This window comes from Oncorhynchus keta, chromosome 35 (genome assembly GCF_023373465.1).
Source record: "Oncorhynchus keta strain PuntledgeMale-10-30-2019 chromosome 35, Oket_V2, whole genome shotgun sequence".
NCBI classification, from domain to species: domain Eukaryota; kingdom Metazoa; phylum Chordata; class Actinopteri; order Salmoniformes; family Salmonidae; genus Oncorhynchus; species Oncorhynchus keta.
The window spans coordinates 58960568-58980224 of record NC_068455.1 but is presented as its reverse complement, the minus strand read 5'-3'; the positions used below and the strand labels follow the sequence as shown (position 1 = coordinate 58980224).

The following is a 19657-nucleotide window of genomic DNA, read 5'->3' as shown; positions in this document are numbered from 1 at the left end:
TGCAGCTAGAACGAAAACACTTTAGGAGTACTTCAATGACCAATAAACGATCAATGCAGTATATTACAAACACTTTAGGAGTACTTCAATGACCAATAAACGATCAATGCAGTATATTACAAACACTTTAGGAGTACTTCAATGACCAATAAACGATCAATGCAGTATATTACAAACACTTTAGGAGTACTTCAATGACCAATAAACGATCAATGCAGTATATTACAAACACTTTAGGAGTACTTCAATGACCAATAAACGATCAATGCAGTATATTACAAACACTTTAGGAGTACTTCAATGACCAATAAACGATCAATGCAGTATATTACAAACACTTTGCAAATACCCCTGACCCCCCTTGGCACTTCTATAGATCTAAAAGGTCAGATCAGTTCAAGCACAACATTGAAATCCGCCAGCCCTGAAAGCTGATTGGTTGCTGGGCTGACCTGTGTTGGGGCTGGCGGCCAGACGGCATTGGTAGAAAGTCTGCAGGAGGAGCCAGCCCACCTTGTGGCTGGACCAACCCCGGAGCACGGCCGCGATGACATCGTTGAGGCCCAGGAGTGGCACTCGGCCCTGAGAGGTGAGGTGAGCCAGGATGAAGCTGGTCTTCTCCATCTGTTCCTGTAGAGGAGGCAAGAGAGCAACACATCACGCAAAGAAGGGATGTGATTGATATCGGACAAAATAGAAACGCAGCAGGAAGACAACATTGGTTTTGGGGAAGGTTGATTTTAATAACACATGGGGTGAGGCGACAATCAGTACCTCTGTGACTTGGGCGATGCGGTCGATCTCTGTGTCAGCCAACTCGGACAGACATTTGGAGACTCCCACGTACAGGTGCACCTCTTGGTCCTACAATAAACCATGGACATACATCTCAGTGCATGGTCGATATTCAATAATGCTTAGTGATCACTAGTCTTGCACACACAGCCATTTCTTGTCGTGTGATTGACTAAGAAGAATAAGTGACAGGTGTACTTGTCTAAAAAAAAGAAAGATTTCCCTGCCTGTATGTGGTTGGGGAGTACGTTGAAGATCTTCTCTATAGTAGTACACAGGACGGCCCAGACGGTGTTGGGCGGGTTGGGGAGGGCCATGGCCTGTGCCAGGCCCCGGAGGAGGGACAAACAGATGGCCAGGCGCTGGGGCCGGACGTGCTGCTGGAACTGCTGCACACCCAGGGTCTCCACGTAAACCTGAAGCTTGTCCTCCGACACGTGCTTCATCCATACAGAGAGATTGTCGTACAGGTGACCTCGCGTCCACATCTAGGGGGAAGAGAACCGTGGAGGAAGAATGAATGGAGGGCTCGCACTCTTCACTTCGTTCCCAGAGGGGGGGTTATTACAAGCTGTAATGTCTGGCCAAACAATAATTGACCAATAAACTTCTAGGGAGAAAATGAAACCCATAGTACTTTGACCATCCACTGACATTCAGAATTGAAAATCCCTGACTGGCATATTCATAGAGGATTACAAACAGGGTTATGGAGGACTCACACTAAGACTGTGAACCAGGGGAGGGCTCAGCCACACCCCCAGGAAGAGAGATGCACTCTGGGAAGACTGGGCTTGGTTGGATGCCAGCTCTATACATTGGTGTTGGACCACCTCACCTGTTGGGAAAATAACATGTATTTTGCTAATCCATGATTGCTTTCACTGTGTGTACATATTTATCCTTTCCTACTGAGATGAACATCTCTTTTACAAGGAGGCCATATCATTTATCTGCGTGTTTGTGAAGTGTATGACTATGTGGAACAGATACTTGGGGAAGGTATCACGGTACCAAAATTGAGCCTCATGAGAGGGGACAGGATGGCGCTCCAGTTGACAGGGGGGTACTGGTAACTCCCTCCCACTGTGGCCAGGGAGGCCAGGGCTGTCTTCACCAGGCTAGGGTGGGCAAACTCTGGACCTTTCTTTCCTGCCTCGGTGAGGAAGTCCACAGCAGACCTGATCACACTCTTCTCTGGGAGGTAACTGAAGTCCTGGGGCACTGAGAGAGAGAGAGAGAGAGAGAGGCGCTTGACTAAGCTTTTTTCCATGCATTGGAAGGGGCAGGATTTACACGTTTAGCACGACTCCATTAGTTGTGTTACACGGGGCAAGCTAAGTCTACCTAAAGTATTTAAAAGAAAATACTGAGTCATGCATAGAAGTACATACAGTCATGGCCAAAAATATTGGCACCCTTGCACTTTTTTTCAAGTCACTCACAATTTTCACTAAAAATAAGTTGAAATTGACCAAAGCGTTTGGTCTCCACAATTTATTTAATTATTAATATTACAGAATGTTTGTTTTTCATTCAGAACTTAATATATCCATTTAAATCAGAAAATAAACAAATGGCATTATTGATACCCTAGACTTAATATTTGGTAGCACAGCCTTTAGTCGCAATTACTGCAATCAAGCGCTTCCTATAGCCATCAATGAGCTTCCTGCACCTTTGTACTGGCAGTTTGGCCCACTCCTCTTCTGAGAACTGCTTCAGTTCTCCCAGATTTGAAGGGTGCCTTCTCCCAACTACTGTTTTCAGATCTCTCCACAAGTTTTCAATGGGATTTAGGATCTTCCATCAAGTTATCTTGCGGCCACGTCCAGTGAGGCTGGCTACAGTGGCATGGGCCCTAACCTTCATGATAACATTACGTACGGTGGAAACAGGAACATCGAGGTCTCTGGAGATGGACTTGTAGCCTTGAGATTGTCAACGCTTGGCTACAATCTTGTGTCTTGACCTCCTCAGCTAATTCTCTGGTTTTCTTTCTTTTCTCCATGCTCATTGCGGTAAACACAGTGACACATAACAGGAGAATGAGTCCTTTTCTCTATTCAAACTGGTTGAATGAGTGATTTTTATACTGCAGACACCTGCAACTCACCACAGGTGAGTTCAATTCCAAAGTAAAGAAAAATGACCTGCTTGAAATCTAATTATTTCTAACTACTTAAGCATTCAGATTTCTTTTGTTTTGTTCAACTGCAAACCAAAGACATGCATATGTGAATACCAATAAAATAAAATAAAAAAATCAACAGGAATGGTGCATTATTTGAAAAAAGTGCAATGTTGCCAATATTTTTGGCCACAACTGTATTGAACAGTGGTCACCAACCGGTTGTTCGCGATCGACTTGTCGATCTCCAAACAGTTCTAGTCGATCGGCAAACATTTCTGTAAAAAACCCAACGATAAAGCCTTGTGTTTCTATATTTATGTTTTATTTGTCTCGGGCTGTTGGTTGTAGGTGCAGCCATTTCAGATGCCTTGCGCGCCGGGTAGGCAAACTGTTGCCATTTCCTATGTCTAAAGGTACAAACTCTGCCTTCCCGGTGGGCCTGGAGGGGAAATCAAGTGCACTATGTTCCAGCTGGCCAATCAGATTGCTCAGATGACCGAGTCTGCAATAATGTAGCAGACAAAAGAAAGCTACGCCAAAATTGATACTGTGAGATTTCAAAACGTTTAAAAGCATCACTAGAGAGAGACGGTCAACGAATACAGCAAAGAGCTGCTGTTTTTTATGAGTGTTCTTACTCAGCACTGTCAACACTTTGTATTCAACACTTCTATAATCCATAAAATTCCTGTTCTTCCTATTATCACTCAGCGCTACAACAAGCAGTGCAGCAGTACTGAATGAGAAGGAAAGTGTATCTACAGTCGTGGCCAAAAGTTTTGAGAATGATACAAATATTAATTTCCACAAAGTTTGCTGCTTCAGTGTCTTTAGATATTACTATGGAATACTGAAGTATAATTACAAGCATTTCATAAGTGTCAAAGGCTTTTATTGACAATTACATGAAGTTGATGCAAAGAGTCAATATTTGCAGTGTTGACCCTTCTTTTTCAAGACCTCTGCAATCCGCCCTGGCATGCTGTCAATGAACTTCTGGGCCACATCCTGACTGATGGCAGCCCATTCTTGCATAATCAATGCTTGGAGTTTGTCAGAATTTGTGCGATTTTGTTTGTCTACCCGCCTCTTGAGGATTGACCACAAGTTGTCAATGGGATTAAGGTCTGGGGAGTTTCCTGGCCATGGACCCAAAATATCAATGTTTTGTTCCCCGAGCCACTTAGTTATCACTTTTGCTTTATGACAAGGTGCTCCATCATGCTGGGAATGACATTGTTCGCCACCAAACTGTTCCTGGATGGTTGGGAAAAGTTGCTCTCGGAGGATGTGTTGGTACCATTCTTTATTCATGGATGTGTTCTAAGGCAAAATTGTGAGTGAGCCCATTCCCTTGGCTGAGAAGCAACCCCACACATGAATGGTCTCAGGATGCTTTACTGTTGGCATGACACAGGACTGATGGTAGTGCTCACCTTGTCTTCTCCAGACAACCTTTTTTCTGGATGCCTCAAACAATCGGAAAGGGGATTCATCAGAGATAATGACTTTACCCCAGTCCTCAGCAGTCCAATCTCTGTACCCTTTGCAGAATATCAGCCTGTCCCTGATGTTTTTCCTGGAGAGAAGTGACTTCTTTGCTGCCCTTCTTGACACCAGGCCATCCTCCAAAAGTCTTCGCCTCACACCTGCCTGTTGCCATTCCTGAGCAAGCTCTGTACTGGTGGTGCCCCGATCCCGCAGCTGAATCAACTTTAGGAGACGGTCCTGGCGCTTGCTGGACTTTCTTGGGCGCCCTGAAGCCTTCTTCACAACAATTGAACCGCTCTCCTTTAAGTTCTTGATGATCCGATAAATGGTTGATTTAGGTGCAATCTTACTGGCAGCAATATCCTTGCCTGTGAAGCCCTTTTTGTGCAAAGCAATGATGACGGCATGTGTTTCCTTGCAGGTAACCATGATTGACAGAGGAAGAACAATGATTCCAAGCACCACCCTTCTTTTGAAGCTTCCAGTCTGTTATTCGAACTCAATCAGCATGACAGAGAGATCCCCAGCTTTGTCCTCGTCAACACTCACACCTGTGTTAATGAGAGAATCACTGACATGATGTCAGCTGGTCCTTTTGTGACAGGGCTGAAATGCAGTGGAAATGTTTTTTGGGATTCAGTTCATTTGCATGGCAAAGAAGGACTTTGCAGTTAATTGCAATTCATCTGATCACTCTTCAAAACTTTCTCGAGTATATGCAAATTGCCATCATACAAACTGAGGCAGCAGACTTTGTGAAAATGTATATTCGTGTCATTCTCAACTTTTGGCCACGACTGTATAGGCTTGCGTCGTTGTTGTTATTAGCGACTTGGGTCTTTTTTAATATCAAGGAATATTTCACTTTCTCTGTTTATAGGAGTAACAACATGAATTTGTACATGAGGCAGAAATAATGCGGTGTGACTCAAGTTTCGCCATCAGCTGGAAGACAGTGTCCCTTTTTTGGTCAGTGTCAGTGGAGGAAAGGGAGAGTGGAGGGATGTTGATAGACGGACCCTCAGTCTGCTGCTCTCTCCCTCCGCTGAGACTGACCATCAGATGCAGGCACCAGCCCAGTAAAATAAAAATATAATTATTTAAATGTATGCTCACTCAGCTGTGCCTCACAAGTACTACACCAATGGCTCTATTACCGGTATGATTATATAGCCTACCTCAAATTTTGAAATATAGTTTTAATGTCCCGAACAGCAATGCATTGGCAGGTCAATTCAAGCAAAGCCAGTATGTGGTGATGGTGTATTGGGCCGATAGCTTACTGCACAAACCTCATTTCTACAGTACTGTTTTTAATTGGTTAATGTTGCATAGGCTTACATGTTTTAAGTCATGTTAATGAAAAAAATCAGAGCGGTAGATCTCGGCATGCATTTTGATTCAGAAAGTGATCTTGACTCAGAAAAGGTTGGTGACCACTGGTATAGAACCACTAAATGATTGGATCTCTATGAAGCCACAAATCTCTAGGTATGTTAGGTCTGAGGCATGTTGTTGTGTGGTCCTTACCTGCTGTGCGGCTGTGGCTGGTGGACATGTGGGCCAGGTGGAGGTGCCCCACCAGACAGGCACTGTTAGACTGCAGCCCAATGGCCCCTGAGAATGTGATGATCTACAGGTGAAAGACAGGAGCAGTGTTTGTTTGTTGCTTGTTTCTTGCTTTATGCATGTCCCTTGTGAGCTGTTAAAACAACATCCTCTTGAAGGACAGTAAACGTCCTCAATCAATCAACGTTCTTACCTGTGTGATGGCCCGTATGACCTCGTTCATTCTGCTCTGCTGCTGGGAGGACTGCTCAGATTCATTCTTCAGCTAGAAGGGAGAGAACAGACACACATTGTCACTTTTTACAGAGAGGAAGAGAAAGAGAGAGGCCCACTTGGGCATAAAATCAGTCTCCCACCAGCAGGTGACGTTGTTTCGCCAAGCAAGGAGTTTTGTATGGAAGTCAATGAGTGTGTCGAATTTGGTCCCCCCAAAAATATATGGCTTATTTGCTAAGTGAGGTTTAATGGATCTAATAGAAGATTTGTAATGCTTAAGTTGTTACGAGTGTACTGATATAAGTAGGACACGTGACATCCTGGCAACTTTGAGAAAAAATACTTTAAATCGGAGTTGTTTCGAGATGGCCATGCATATTCATGACATGAGGTTAGTAGCACAGCATCTCTCTCCATTGAATTCAGGCAGTTGACTTCAACAACTTTCATTGAATATTCAAAAAAGGATTACAATAATGAGATGTATCCGCCAATCCAAAGAAAGGATAGGTGGGAGCTAGACAGCCTGCCATGCTGCTTTGTGGATGACGACTCCCATTGTTAGGGCCGGGGAGACATCTTGTCAGTATATCCATACTCTTTGCTTATATTCACTTAGAACACACTCTACCATTGCACATGTAAAGCCATAAATAGGTGTTTGGCTCCATCTATCTAGGGGGAAGTTTTTGAACTGTTCATTTGGGAGGATTACCTTTTGTATTTGTACAGTACAGCACTGCACTTTTAAGTTCGATTCCACTAACCCCATCCCAAATGTAGGAAGACTCACCTGAAGGATGCCAGTCTCTGATCCCACCAGAGCCACCAGGCCGTTGACAGCAGCCAGCCTCTGCATGGTGGGACAGCCCTGCAACACAGAGGAGGAGAGCCCACTCAATGAATAACAGCCGGACTCACACTGTTCATTGGCATGAATCACTTGCGATGCCAGGCCCATTGTTTAAGATAGCTTGTTTGGAACATAGGTAAACGTTTGCTCTGCCCTGGTTGTCGCTCCAGTACCTCAGCCAGTAGGATCTTGATCCAGGCATCCAGAAGGCGGGGTTGGATGTCCTCTGCCTTGCCGTGGCCGCAGGATGACAGACCATGAACAACCAGGCCAAGAGCCAATGAGAAACCTGGAGTCTGAACAACACAGGAAAGACGTATAGTTGTAGATTAACAACATTACACACACAAACCTCGCACACTCATGAAAATGTACCATCTCACCTGCTGGCTCTCCTCTGTCATGCTACGGAGAGTGCTCATGATCTCCTCTGATTTAAGGGCATCAACTACCCCTCCACTGAAGGCTGCCACCCCCACACCTGCTACAGAGTAGGCCAACACCTTGGGAGGGAGGGAGGAAAGGAATGAGGGAAGGAGATAGCATATGGACATTTAAATGTTTTAAAATAATGATTCATAAAAGCTGAGCGAGCACACTATAACTATTATCCGTTAATAACCTTCTAAATTATTTATTTAAGGGAAGACATCGTTATGAATCCTGTTTCAGGTGTCAAATCTGACCCTACAGAGTAAAACAGCAGTGAATGAGATATAAACTAAAATGAAGATTTGGGCCATACCTCCTGCAGCATGCGACCCTGACTGCTGCTGTCCCCCTGTAGGGCCTCCAGCAGCTTGTCCAGGGTGAGGCCCACACGGGCCCGGTGTTCTGTCTGTCCACTGCCACTAAGGGCCCCCAGCACCAGGCCTAGTCCCAGCACACAGCCCGCACTGGAGAAAGGAGAGGTAGTGGAAAACGGACGATAGTAGGGGAGTACATTGTTGCACAAACTGAAAGCTTGCCACCTCATTCGCACGCATGCGCACATACAGCACGTTTGGAAAATATTCAGACCCCTTAACTTAACATTTTCTTACATTTTTGCAAATGTATTACAATTAAACTGAAATATCACATTTACATACAGTACCAGTCAAAAGTTTGGACACACCCACTCCTTCAAGGGTTTTCCTTTATTTTTAATATTTTCTACATTGTAGAATAATATTGAAGACATTAAAACTATTAAATAAATAAATACATACATATAAAAATATATATTTGAGATTCTTCAAATAGCCACCCTTTGCCTTGATGACAGCTTTACACACTCTTGGCATTCTCTCAACCAGCTTCAACTGGAATGCTTTTCCAACAGTCTTGAATGAGTTCCCACATATACTGAGTACTTGTTGGCTGCTTTTCCTTCGCTCTGCAGTCCAACTCATCCCAAACCATATCAATTGGGTTGAGGTCGGGTGATTGTGGAAGCCAGGTCATCTGACGTAGCACTCCATCACTCTCCTTCTTGGTAAAATAGCCCGTACGCAGCCTGGAGGTCTGTTTTGGGTCATTGTCCTGTTGAAAAACAAACGATAGTCCCACTAAGCACAAACCAGATGGGATGGTGTATCGCTACAGAATGCTGTGGTAGCCATGCTGGTTAAAGTGTGCCATGAATTCTAAATATATCAAGACAGTGTCACCAGCAAAGCACCCCCACAACTCTTCCTCCATGCTTCACGGTGGGACCCACACATGTGGAGATCATCCGTTCACTGAGATCATCAGTCTTCTGCGTCTCACCAAAAATCTCAAATTTGGACTCATCAGAGCAAAATGACAAATGCTTGTGTTTCTTGGCCCAAGCAAGTCTCTTCTTCTTATTGGTGTCCTTTAGTAGTGGTTTCTTTGCAGCAATTCAATCATGAACGCCTGATTCACACAGTCTCCTCTGAGCAGTTGATGTTGAGATGTGTCTGTTACTTGAACTCTGAAGCATTTATTTGGACTGCAATTTCTGAGGCTGGTAACTCTAATGAACTTATCCTTTGCAGCAGAGGTAACTCAGGGCCTTCCATTCCTGTGGAGGTCCTCATGAGAGCCAGTTTCATCATAGCACTTGATGGCTTTTGAGACTGCACTTGAAGAAACTTTCAATGTTCTTGACATTTTCTGGATTGACTGACTTTAATGTCATAAAGTAATGATGGTTTCTCTTTGCTTATTTGAGCGGTTCTTGTCATAATATGGACTTGGTATTTTACTAAATAGGGCTATCTTCTGTAAACCACCCCTACCATGTCAAAACATAACTGATCGGCTTGAGGAAAGACGCATTGAAGGAAATAAATTCCACAAATTAACAAAGCACACCTGTTAATTGAAATGCATTCCAAGTGACTACCTCATGAAGCTGGTTGAGAGAATGCCAAGCGTGTGCAAAGCTGTCATCATGGCAAAGGGTGGCTATTTGAAGAATCTCAAATATATTTTGATTTGTTCAACACTTGTTTGGTTACTACATGATTCCATGTGTATTATTTCATAGTTGTTGTCTTCACTATTATTCTACAATGTAGAAAATAGTAAAAAGAATAAGTAAGTGTGTCGAAACATTTGACTGGTACAGTAAATATTCAGAATCATTGGCAGCGATTACAGGCTCGAGTCTTTTTGGGTATGATGCTACAAGCTTGGGACACCTGTATTTGGGCAGTTTCTCCCATTCATCTCTGCAGATCCTTTCAAGGTCTGTCAGGTTGGATGGGCAGCGTCTCTGCACAGTTATTTTATGGTCTCACCAGAAATCCTCGATCGGGTTCAATTCCAGGCTCTGTCATGGCCACTCAAGGACATTTAGATCTGTCCCAAAGCCACTCCTGTGTTGTGTTGGTTGTGTGCTTAGGGTCGTTGTCCTGTTGGAAGGTTAACCTTTGCCCCAGTCTGAGGTCCTGAGAGCTCTGGAGCAGGTTTTCATCAAGGATCTCTCTGTAATTTGCTCCGTTCATCTTTCCCTTGATCCTGACTAGTCTCCCAGTCTCTGACGATGAAAGACATCCCTACAGCATGATTCTGCCACCACCATGCTTCACCGTAGGGATGGTGGCAGATTTCCCCCAGAAATGACGCTTGGCATTCAGGCCAATCTTGGTTTCATTAGACCAGAGAATCTTGTTTCTTATGGTCAGAGTCCTTTAGGTGCCTTTTGGAAAACTCCAAGTGGGCTGTCATGTGCTTTTTATTGAGGAGTGGCTTCTGTCTGGCCACCCACCATAAAAGCCTGATTGGTGGAGTGTCCTTCTGGAAGGTTCTCCCATCTCCACAGAGGAACTGAAGCTCTGTCAGAGTGACAATATATACTTGGTCATCCCCCTGACAAAGGCCCTTCTCCCCTCTCTCGATTGCTCTGTTTGGCCGGACGGACAGTTTTAAGAAGAGTCTTGGTGGTTCCAAACTTCTTCCATTTAAGAATGATTCAGGCCGCTGTGTTCTTGAGGACCTTCAATGCTGCAGAAATGTTTTGGTCCCCCCCCCCTGTGCCTCGACACAATTCTGTCTCGGAGATCTATGGACAATTCCTTCGACCTCATGGATTGGTTTTTGCTCTAACATGCACTGTCAACTGTGGGACCTTATATTGACAGCTGTGTCAATATAAGACAGCTTTCCAACTCATGTCTAATCAATAGAATACACCACAGGTGGACTCCAATCAAGTTATAGAAACATCTCAAGGATTATCAATGGAAACAGGATGTACCTAAGCTCAATTTCAAATCTCATAGCAGGGTCTGAATACTTTTGTAAATAAGGTATGTTTAAAAAATGTTTAAAAAAAAAAAAATAATTAGCCAACATTTCTAAAAACCTGTTTTCATTTTGTTATTTTGGGGAATTGTTTGTAGATTGATTGTTTTTATTTTGATGAATTTAATCAATTTTAGAATAAGGCTGTAACGTTAACTAAACGTAGAAAAAGTCAAGGGGTCTGAATACTTTCCGAATACACTGTATAAGATAGTAGGGCAGTGTCAATCCAGCCATTCTCATATCTTATATTTATTGAACACTTTTTTAGATGCAATTCAGACACACTCACTTGTACTCCAGGTTGCTGTCAAAGCAGCAGGCTTCCAGAGTGTCTAGAGAACTCATCAACAGCTCTGTGATCTTCTGACCTGACACATCACTGAACCAGAGAGATAGAAGGAAGGAACAGAGGGAATGCTTTGGAAAAACACAGAAACACAATAACACCCGATGACATCCAATGTCACAATACAAACACGCACGCACACACACCTCAAGAGTCAATTCTCACACACACACCACCCCATCTCTACCCCCATGGCAAGCCTCCTACCTGAGCCTCTCCTGGTGCAGGCAGGACAGCAGCATGCCCAGGGCCAGGCCAGAGTGGAACTGGACGGCCTGGGAGTCGTCTGCGGTGGGCGAGCCGGGAAGCCCCGCCCTCAGGGTGGCTAGGACCTGTGGCACGCTGTCCTTGTGCCAGGCAACTAGCACGGGCACCACCAGGGACAGGGCCAGGGCGGCACAGGAGCGGGCGATGGCACTGGCCGTGTTCTCTCCCGAGTAGGACCGCTAAGTAGGATCAGTAAGTTGAAGAAAATACTAATTAAACAATCAAAAAATATAAGCCTACCCATACTGTTGAATGGTATTGTAGAAACATTCAACAACAGTGTACAGGTTTCCATTTCTTTTTATGATGTAGCATCAATATAGCATGATTTAGATGCCAGCATAATTCAGTGATAATTCTAGTTGTTGTGCTTGGTTGGTGTACTGACGTGTAGGAACCAGGGGAAGACTTGTCCTCTGGGCTTGTAGCTGCTGCTGACGATGCTGAGGAGAGTGTCCAGGACCATGGCCAGCCAGGTGGATGTGGACAGGATCTCGGGGCCCACCTACAGCATATACCACAACAAACATGGAGGGGAGAGTTACAGCACCACCCAAATGGTAAAAGCTTTAGATGACTGTGGTCCTTCTTCAGTTCATATTTATTAGGACATTTATCTGGTAAAACAATGGGATACTTTCAGAGACACTCCTTTCTTATTTTATGGTCCAGAAATGACCAGCTATTTACTTAAGCAATGAGGCAACGAGGGGGTGTGGTAATATGGCCAATATACCCACAGCTAAGGGCTGGTCTTAGGGATAACGCAACGCAAAGTGTCTGGATACAGCCCTTTGCTGTGGTATATTGGCCATATACCACAACTCCCGATGTGCCTTATTACTATTATAAACTGGTTACAAACGTAATTAGAGCAGTAAAAATAAATGTTTTGTCATACCCGTGGCTGATATAGCACGGCTGTCAGCCAATCAGCATTCAGGGCTTGAACCACCCAGTTTATAATAAGAAATAACATGGTAAAATTGTAATTATACAGTAACAACCTTAGCATGCATTATTTGTTGTTTTCTCTTCAGATTCATTATAACAAACACTACTAGGCACCAGGGTACTAGTATCCCTTGACACTACATCATTTCCTAGTTAATACCAGGTAAGTACCAGTGCTATAAAATACAATGCTCCCATAACGTGTGGAGTCTGCTCTTACCCCAAGTCCTCCCTCCGTGTCAGCGGGCATGTTGCTCTCGTATTTGGCCAGGACCGAAGCCAGACCGCTCAGAGCCAAGATGGAGTTCCCCTGCACCACCGGACTGTCCCTATCGCCACGGAGACACAGGTGTAACACAGGGTTACCATGACAACAGTAGCAGGACTCACCGCCATCGTCAACCAAACAGTGTGGCTACAGGCCACTGCTCCTCGATCCTGGTGTTGGGGGGCTTTAAGTGCGTACGGGATTTTGTTCCAGTCCAGTACAAACCCACCTGCTTCAAGGGTTTGAATGATGGCACTGACCTAGTCTAGAATAGTTCCACTGTTTTGTTGAGACCAAAGCTATCAACAGACAAACAAATCGGTAAAAGCCCTTACCATAATTATAAATGCAATATAATTGCGACAAGTTACATTGTTAATGCATACACTTGACACGGTGGGAAATTCAATGTCAATGCAGAGACAGACTTACTTTGCTGCAGATTTGACAACATCAGTCAGCTGGTCCCTGACCCTGTGTAGAGGGAGAGAAGGGGAGAGGAAGACAAGGAGGATGATTTAGAGTCTATCGCTGGACGAGGGGATGAATGTTTCATCTTCTCATGTCTTGATTTACGATTACGCACGCACACAGTCTCTTTTCATCTGAGCGTAGCACATCACTCACATGGTGGATGTCTGTCCCATTGAGAACATGCATTGACACCGATGTTCCCGCTGGTGTACGTGTGGAGTTACAGTCGGAAGTTTACATACACCATACCCACATTTTTTCAGTTTTTCACAATTCCTGACATTTAATCCAAGTAAAAATTCCATGTTTTAGGTCAGTTAGGATCACCACTTTATTTTAAGAATGTGAAATGTCAGAATAATAGTAGAGAGAATGATTTATTTCAGCTTTTATTTCTTTCAGCACATTCCCAGTGGGTCAGAAGTCAACATACACTCAATTAGTATTTGGTAACATTGCCTTTAAATTGTTTAACTTGGGTCACACATTTCAGGTAGCCTTCCACAAGCTTCCCACAATAATTTGGGTGAATTATGGCCCAATCCTCCTGAGCAGCCTTTCAGGTTAGGTCGATATAGGACTCGTTTTACTGTGGATATAGATACTTTTGGACCTGTTTCCTTCAGCGTCTTCACAAGGTCCTTTGTTGTTGTTCTGAGATTGATTTGCACTTTTCGCAACAAAGTACGTTCATCTCTAGGAGACAGAATGCGTCTCTTTCCTGAGCGGTATGACGGCTGCGTGGTCCAATGGTGTTTATACTTGCGTACAATTGTTTGTACAGATAGGCCTCCCGGGTGGCGCAGTGGTTAAGGGCGCTGTACTGCAGCGCCAGCTGTGCTAGGTTCGCGCCCAGGCTCTGTCGTAACCGGCCGCGGCAGGGAGGTCCGTGGGGCGACGCACAATTGGCCTAGCGTCGTCCGGGTTAGGAAGGGCTTGGTCGGTAGGGATGTCCTTGTCTCAGCGCGCACCAGCGACTCCTGTGGTGGGCCGAGCGCAGTGCGCGCTAACCAAGGTTGCCAGGTGCACGGTGTACCCTCTGATGCGCGCTGTGTTAAGAAGCAGTACGGCTGGTTGGGTTGTGTATCGGAGGACCTTCGTCTCTCCCGAGCCCGTACGGGAGTTGTAGCGATGAGACAAGATAGTAGCGACTACAACAATTGGATACCACGGAATTGGGGAGAAAAAGGGGTAAAATCCCCCCCCCCCAAAAAAAAAATGTTGTACAGATGAATGTGGTACCTTCAGGCGTTTGGAAATTGCTCCCAACGATGAACCAGACGATGTCTACAATTTTTTTTCTCTGATTTCTTTTGATTTTCCCATGATGTCAAGTTTGAGTTTGAATGACTCAAATGATGTCAATTAGCCTATCAGAAGCCATGACATAATTTTCTGGAATTTTCCACAGTCAACTTAGTGTATGTAAACTTCTGACCCACTGGAATTGTGATACAGTGAATTATAAGTGAAATAATCTGTCTGTAAATAATTGTTGAAAAAATTACTTGCACAAAGTTGATGTCCTAACCCACTTGGCAAAACTATAGTAACATACAAGACATTTGTGGCATGGCTGAAAAAACATTTTTAAATGACTCCAACCTCAGTGTATGTAAACCTCTGACTTCAACTGTATTTGGCCTGCAATTTCTGAGGCTGGTAACACGAATGAACTTATCCTCTGCAGCATAGGTAACTCTGGGTCTTCCATTCCTGTGGCGGTCCTCATGAGACCCAGTTTCATCATAGCGCATGATGTTTTTTTGCGACTGTGCTTGAATTAACTTTCAAAGCTGTTGAAATGTACCAGATTGATTGACCTTCATGTCTTAAAGTAATGATGGACTGTCGTTTCTCTTTGCTTATTTGAGCTGTTCTTGGCATAATATGGACTTGGTATTTTACCAAATAGGGCCATCTTCTGTGTACCACCCCTACCTTGTCACAACACAACTGATTGGCTCAAATGCATTAAGGAAAGAAATTCTACAAATTAACATTTAAGAAGGCACACCTTAATGTATTCCAGGTGACTACCTCATGAAGGACTGGTATAGTGATCTCTGTTGAGGTGATGGATGGACCAGTTGTTTTAATCCAGTATGCCTGGAATCTTCAGTTAACCTTTTGGAAGAATCTGCTGTGCACATTTCCCTCATATCACTGTCAGCCATTAATAGTAGAAAAGTGGTCCTATTTGGCGGTGTTGGTAGAGCACGGCGCTTGAAAAGCCAGGATTGTGGGTTTCGATTCCCACTGGGGCAAACCATACGAAATATGTATGTGTGCATGACTATTAGTCCCTTTGGATAGTGTTTGCTAAAGTGCATATATATATATTTTTAAATAATTAGATACCAGAATATTGTGACGAGGAGAGGAAACTATTTTAGACTATTGATATGTAGCCCATATTCCTGGCAGATTAGCCTTCAAATGATCCCCTCATTTGAGAAGAGAGCTGTTTTAGGAAGTTAATACATCTAATTAGTAGTTTGTCACTGAGATACACTGGAATTACATTACTAGACTGGCATCCAAATTAGAAAAAAACTATTAACACTATTGTCAATCTTGTAATGTAATTCCAGTGTAAGTCAGTGACAGAAACTAACTAGATTTATTCAGGAATGTTGCCTAATTCTGCATCTTTTACCCAATGGTAAAGGGCAGAGTAATCTGTGTTAAGAGCTGAGATGTTTTTGATTATAGGGAGAGGAGTCAAAATGACAGGGCTTTATGGTGGATGCCACAGAGGAAGTAATTCAGAAAATGACCATCTCCGCAAAGGTCAACCATGTCCTGTTGTTCCATAGTCTTAAAAAATGTCATACTGTCGGCTACAGGGACCAATGGAATGTGCTGGATTATGGTGGAATAGAACAGCATTTTTAAAGACAGGTGTGTGTGTGTTCTCACCAGAGCCAGGCACAGTGCTGTTTGTACTGCAGCTCCTCTGGACTCTCCTTGCCTTGCTTCTGCTGCATCTCCAGCTCTGCCCGACGGCCCTAATGACCACAGCAACCATGACCACACAGCAACCACATACACGATACCGGTACAGCAACCATGGTCGCAAATCAACCGCATTCATATGGCAACCATGACCATAAATTGACCAGGAAACTCAATAGAGATAAACAGAAAGACATGCTCTATTCATAGGGCACGCGCACACCTGTAGGACGGCATGGTACGCTCGGCTCATGAACCCTCGCCAGGCCTGGGGTAGGAGGAGGGCCCGATGCCACTCTGATGGCTGAATGTTCACCTGACCACAGAGAAGAGAAACACTGAGTATGTATGCACATTCATACATGCACACTACCGTTCAAAAGTTTAGGGTACTTAGAAATGTCCTTGTTCTTGAAAGAGAAGCCAATTAAAATAACATCAAATCGATCAGAAACACAGTGGCAATTTCTCGCATGGAATAGCCTTCATTTCTCAGAACAAGAATAGACTGACGAGTTTCAGCAGAAAGGTCTTTGTTTCTGGCCATTTTGAGCCTGTAATCGAACCCATAAATGCTTATGCTCCAGATACTCAACTAGTGTAAAGAAGCCCAGTTGTATTGCTTCTTTAATCAGACAACAGTTTTCAGCTGTGCTAACATAATTGCAAAAGGGTTTTCTAATGATCAATTAGCCTTTTCAAAATGATAAACTTGGATTAGCTAACACAACGTGCCATTGGAACACAGGAGTGATGGTTGCTGATAATGAGCCTCTGTACGCCTATGTAGATATTCCATAAAGAATCAGCCGTTTCCAGCTACGATAGTCATTTATAACATTAACAATGTCTACACTGTGTTTCTGATCGATTTGATGTTATTTCAATAGTCATTTACAACATTAACAATGTCTACCCTGTATTTCTGACCAATTTAATGTTATTGTAATGGACAAAAAAACGTGTTTTTCTTTCAAATACAAGGACATGGACGGTAATGTATCTGTTTCAGAACAGTATGTGTACAAATAAACAGAAAATGGTGACGTAGGTCATCCATCTTTAAACACGTTTATATAAAAAGAACTGTACATGTTTCCAAAGATCATCACACACCTTGGTGTGGAGTATTCATAGAAAGCATTTTTCCTGTCTAGTGGGAGTAAGCCTGAGTGTACACAAACATATCTAGCAACTCATAAACAAAACACTTGAGAGGGAAGGTTGATGAGAGGACTGCTAAAATAAACCGTTTGTGTAGTATGATGAGGATGCCTTAAACTGTCAATGGAGCGTACAACTAGGGCTGTCAGCCGGTGATTGTCAAGCAAACAACTGCTGGTCTCATGGCCCTGATATGGCTAAGCCATATGGCAGTGGGTTACACTAGTTAGTTTAGCAGACAAGATTTGCTTAGAATTCTGTGGCATTACTTTATATTGTGAAGAATGCAATCGAACTTAGCTGAATAAAACAGAAAGGACATTTTCTCCAAGCGTCTATTCTGTGTTGAGCGGTTAACAAAGAAACACGTCCTCCTACTTTCTTCATTTATAGTTATTTATGCAACTTTAGTTGTGACACAAATGTTGGGCCATAACGTTTAGATTTTTAATACATTCTAAGGCTGCATGATGCAACTCTAATGATGATTTGTGCAGGCTGTACACACTTCATCAGTCTCTCATTCACAATTTGACAAGCACTTGATAACGCCTCGAATTTCCCGGCTGCATGCCCTTTGTGTGGCCGTAATGCCCCCTAAAAAATACATGCCTTTTTGCGGCCAGTGGCCGTTGTGCCCTTGGGCTGAATATAATAATTAAAATTCCCTTCTCCCGGCTATGTGCCGAAGCACCTCTTACTCACATGGTGCTCAGTCACATGATCGGGTCTTTCTCACAGGCAGAAGACAGACACATTGGGGATGCAAATTGCGCACATACTTTTCCAATTCCGAGGCACATATTGAAGATGTTGGAAGAACTGTCCACATTTACTTTTCCATCAGCCAACAAGATGAGTAGGCCTACCGAACAGCAAAAGCACTAGCCTATGTCAATCTACTATCCCACATAGTACAAAAGGACCTATTCTATTCTGTGTGAGAAATAAATATTCCAAACATAGTCTGAGACAGATGTAGGATGCGATGGATCCCAAATTAATACAATCACTAGCATCAAAAAACATGTTTTAAGCAACGAGCTTGGCGCAACAGATGAGAACATTTAGCTTAAAATGTTGATAAACTATTAGGTTATTTGTTCACATTATAAGCGCAGCAATGCACACACCGCTGTAAGCTATAAGTGCAAATCTGAAGCCGGCAGCTTTGCTGGCTCGTCCAAAGTTGCTATCCGAGGGTCTAATTAACCCCTACACCCTCAATAAATTTCACTCCCTCAGCTTTGGGACACTTGTGCAAATAGCAGAGGTGCATGTGAATGCACAAATGGAGGGCCGAGGGGAATGGGGTGATTTGGGATTCAGCCAGAGAGAGATAGGGGAGGTCACCTCGTGAATGAGAGTGGCTAACATCTGCTGGTAGCTCCGCCCCCTGCTGAGGAGGAAGCGGTTGATTGGTCGTCCATCTCGGTCGGTCTGGACGGGCAAGTCAAAGGAGAGAAGGAGGCCAGCTGTAAAACACAAACATTATATCACATAAAACTTACATTTGGAAAACCTGGCTAACCTGGTCCTAGTCAAATAAATTATAAATATTAATTTGAGAAATGTAACCTTTATTTTCATGAACAGTCGACTAAATGCATAGTAACTCATGCAGTCAAGAATTATTCATTTTGCATACCTTTAACTGACTAGCCAATTCCTGATTTTATTAATTTATCCTTATATTTCAATACAGGGGATGTCAACAATTTAGCAGACTTATTAAGGCCTTAAATAAAGTAATTTAAGATTTTTTTTAAGGACCAGCGGACTCCCTGTTATTGAATTTTTCTTATTGATGGTGTGTGTTGGTACCTACCTGCCAGGCCAGGTTTGAGACCAGGCTGTTTGCTCTTCTCATAGGTTTTCAGCATGAAGCCTGGGATCCCTGCCACCGTTTTCCCCTGGTCTGACCGGAGGCTCCCCCTTTTCAGGGCAGAGTGGTACACCCCACGGGGCATCTGGCTCATCTCCTGCCTCACCAGTGAGGTCAGGAAGAGCTCAAATGCTGAACAGAGGGGGGTGGGGAGAGAAAGAGAAAGAAATTGGAAAAGAGGCGATAGTGGCATATTTGAATTCTGTTGTTGAAGTCTGCAATGGAACAAAATAGAAGTGTCAAAAGTGCAAACCGCACCCATCTGGCACTCAGGAAGGCTAAATGAAACACTATTTGAAATAAAAACAAATACTATTTGAATTTGGGCAAACATACTGTATATAATGGATGCCATGATGGATGTCCCCAACCCGTGTAAGAGCAGAGAAGAGTATTCACAGTTTCACACACAATGGGAGACTATGGTATAAACACACAGTTTATTTTTACGAGGCAGAGAAGGAAAGGAGTGTCCCGGGGCATCTGGGAACAAAGCACGTCGACAAAAGGACATTGAGTGTCGG

General features: G+C 43.6%; 1 protein-coding gene across 2 annotated transcripts in view; it reads right to left on the bottom strand.

Moving 5' to 3' along the window:
- focad (focadhesin) overlaps positions 1–19657 on the bottom strand; it is a 63173-nt gene that overhangs the window by 4269 nt on the left and 39247 nt on the right. For both annotated transcript variants that reach the window (XM_035753029.2, XM_035753031.2), the window contains exons 20-39: positions 19077–19265; positions 18602–18723; positions 16308–16400; positions 16049–16137; positions 13085–13126; positions 12605–12713; positions 11819–11935; positions 11371–11609; positions 11107–11196; positions 7804–7954; positions 7442–7561; positions 7232–7354; positions 6999–7076; positions 6183–6254; positions 5951–6053; positions 1810–2019; positions 1518–1633; positions 1023–1283; positions 775–864; positions 453–630 (exon numbers count right to left, since the gene is read on the bottom strand). In XM_035753029.2, the coding sequence (XP_035608922.2) occupies positions 453–630; positions 775–864; positions 1023–1283; positions 1518–1633; positions 1810–2019; positions 5951–6053; positions 6183–6254; positions 6999–7076; positions 7232–7354; positions 7442–7561; positions 7804–7954; positions 11107–11196; positions 11371–11609; positions 11819–11935; positions 12605–12713; positions 13085–13126; positions 16049–16137; positions 16308–16400; positions 18602–18723; positions 19077–19265 (2592 nt within the window). The remainder of the gene's footprint in view (positions 1–452; positions 631–774; positions 865–1022; positions 1284–1517; positions 1634–1809; positions 2020–5950; positions 6054–6182; positions 6255–6998; positions 7077–7231; positions 7355–7441; positions 7562–7803; positions 7955–11106; positions 11197–11370; positions 11610–11818; positions 11936–12604; positions 12714–13084; positions 13127–16048; positions 16138–16307; positions 16401–18601; positions 18724–19076; positions 19266–19657) is intronic.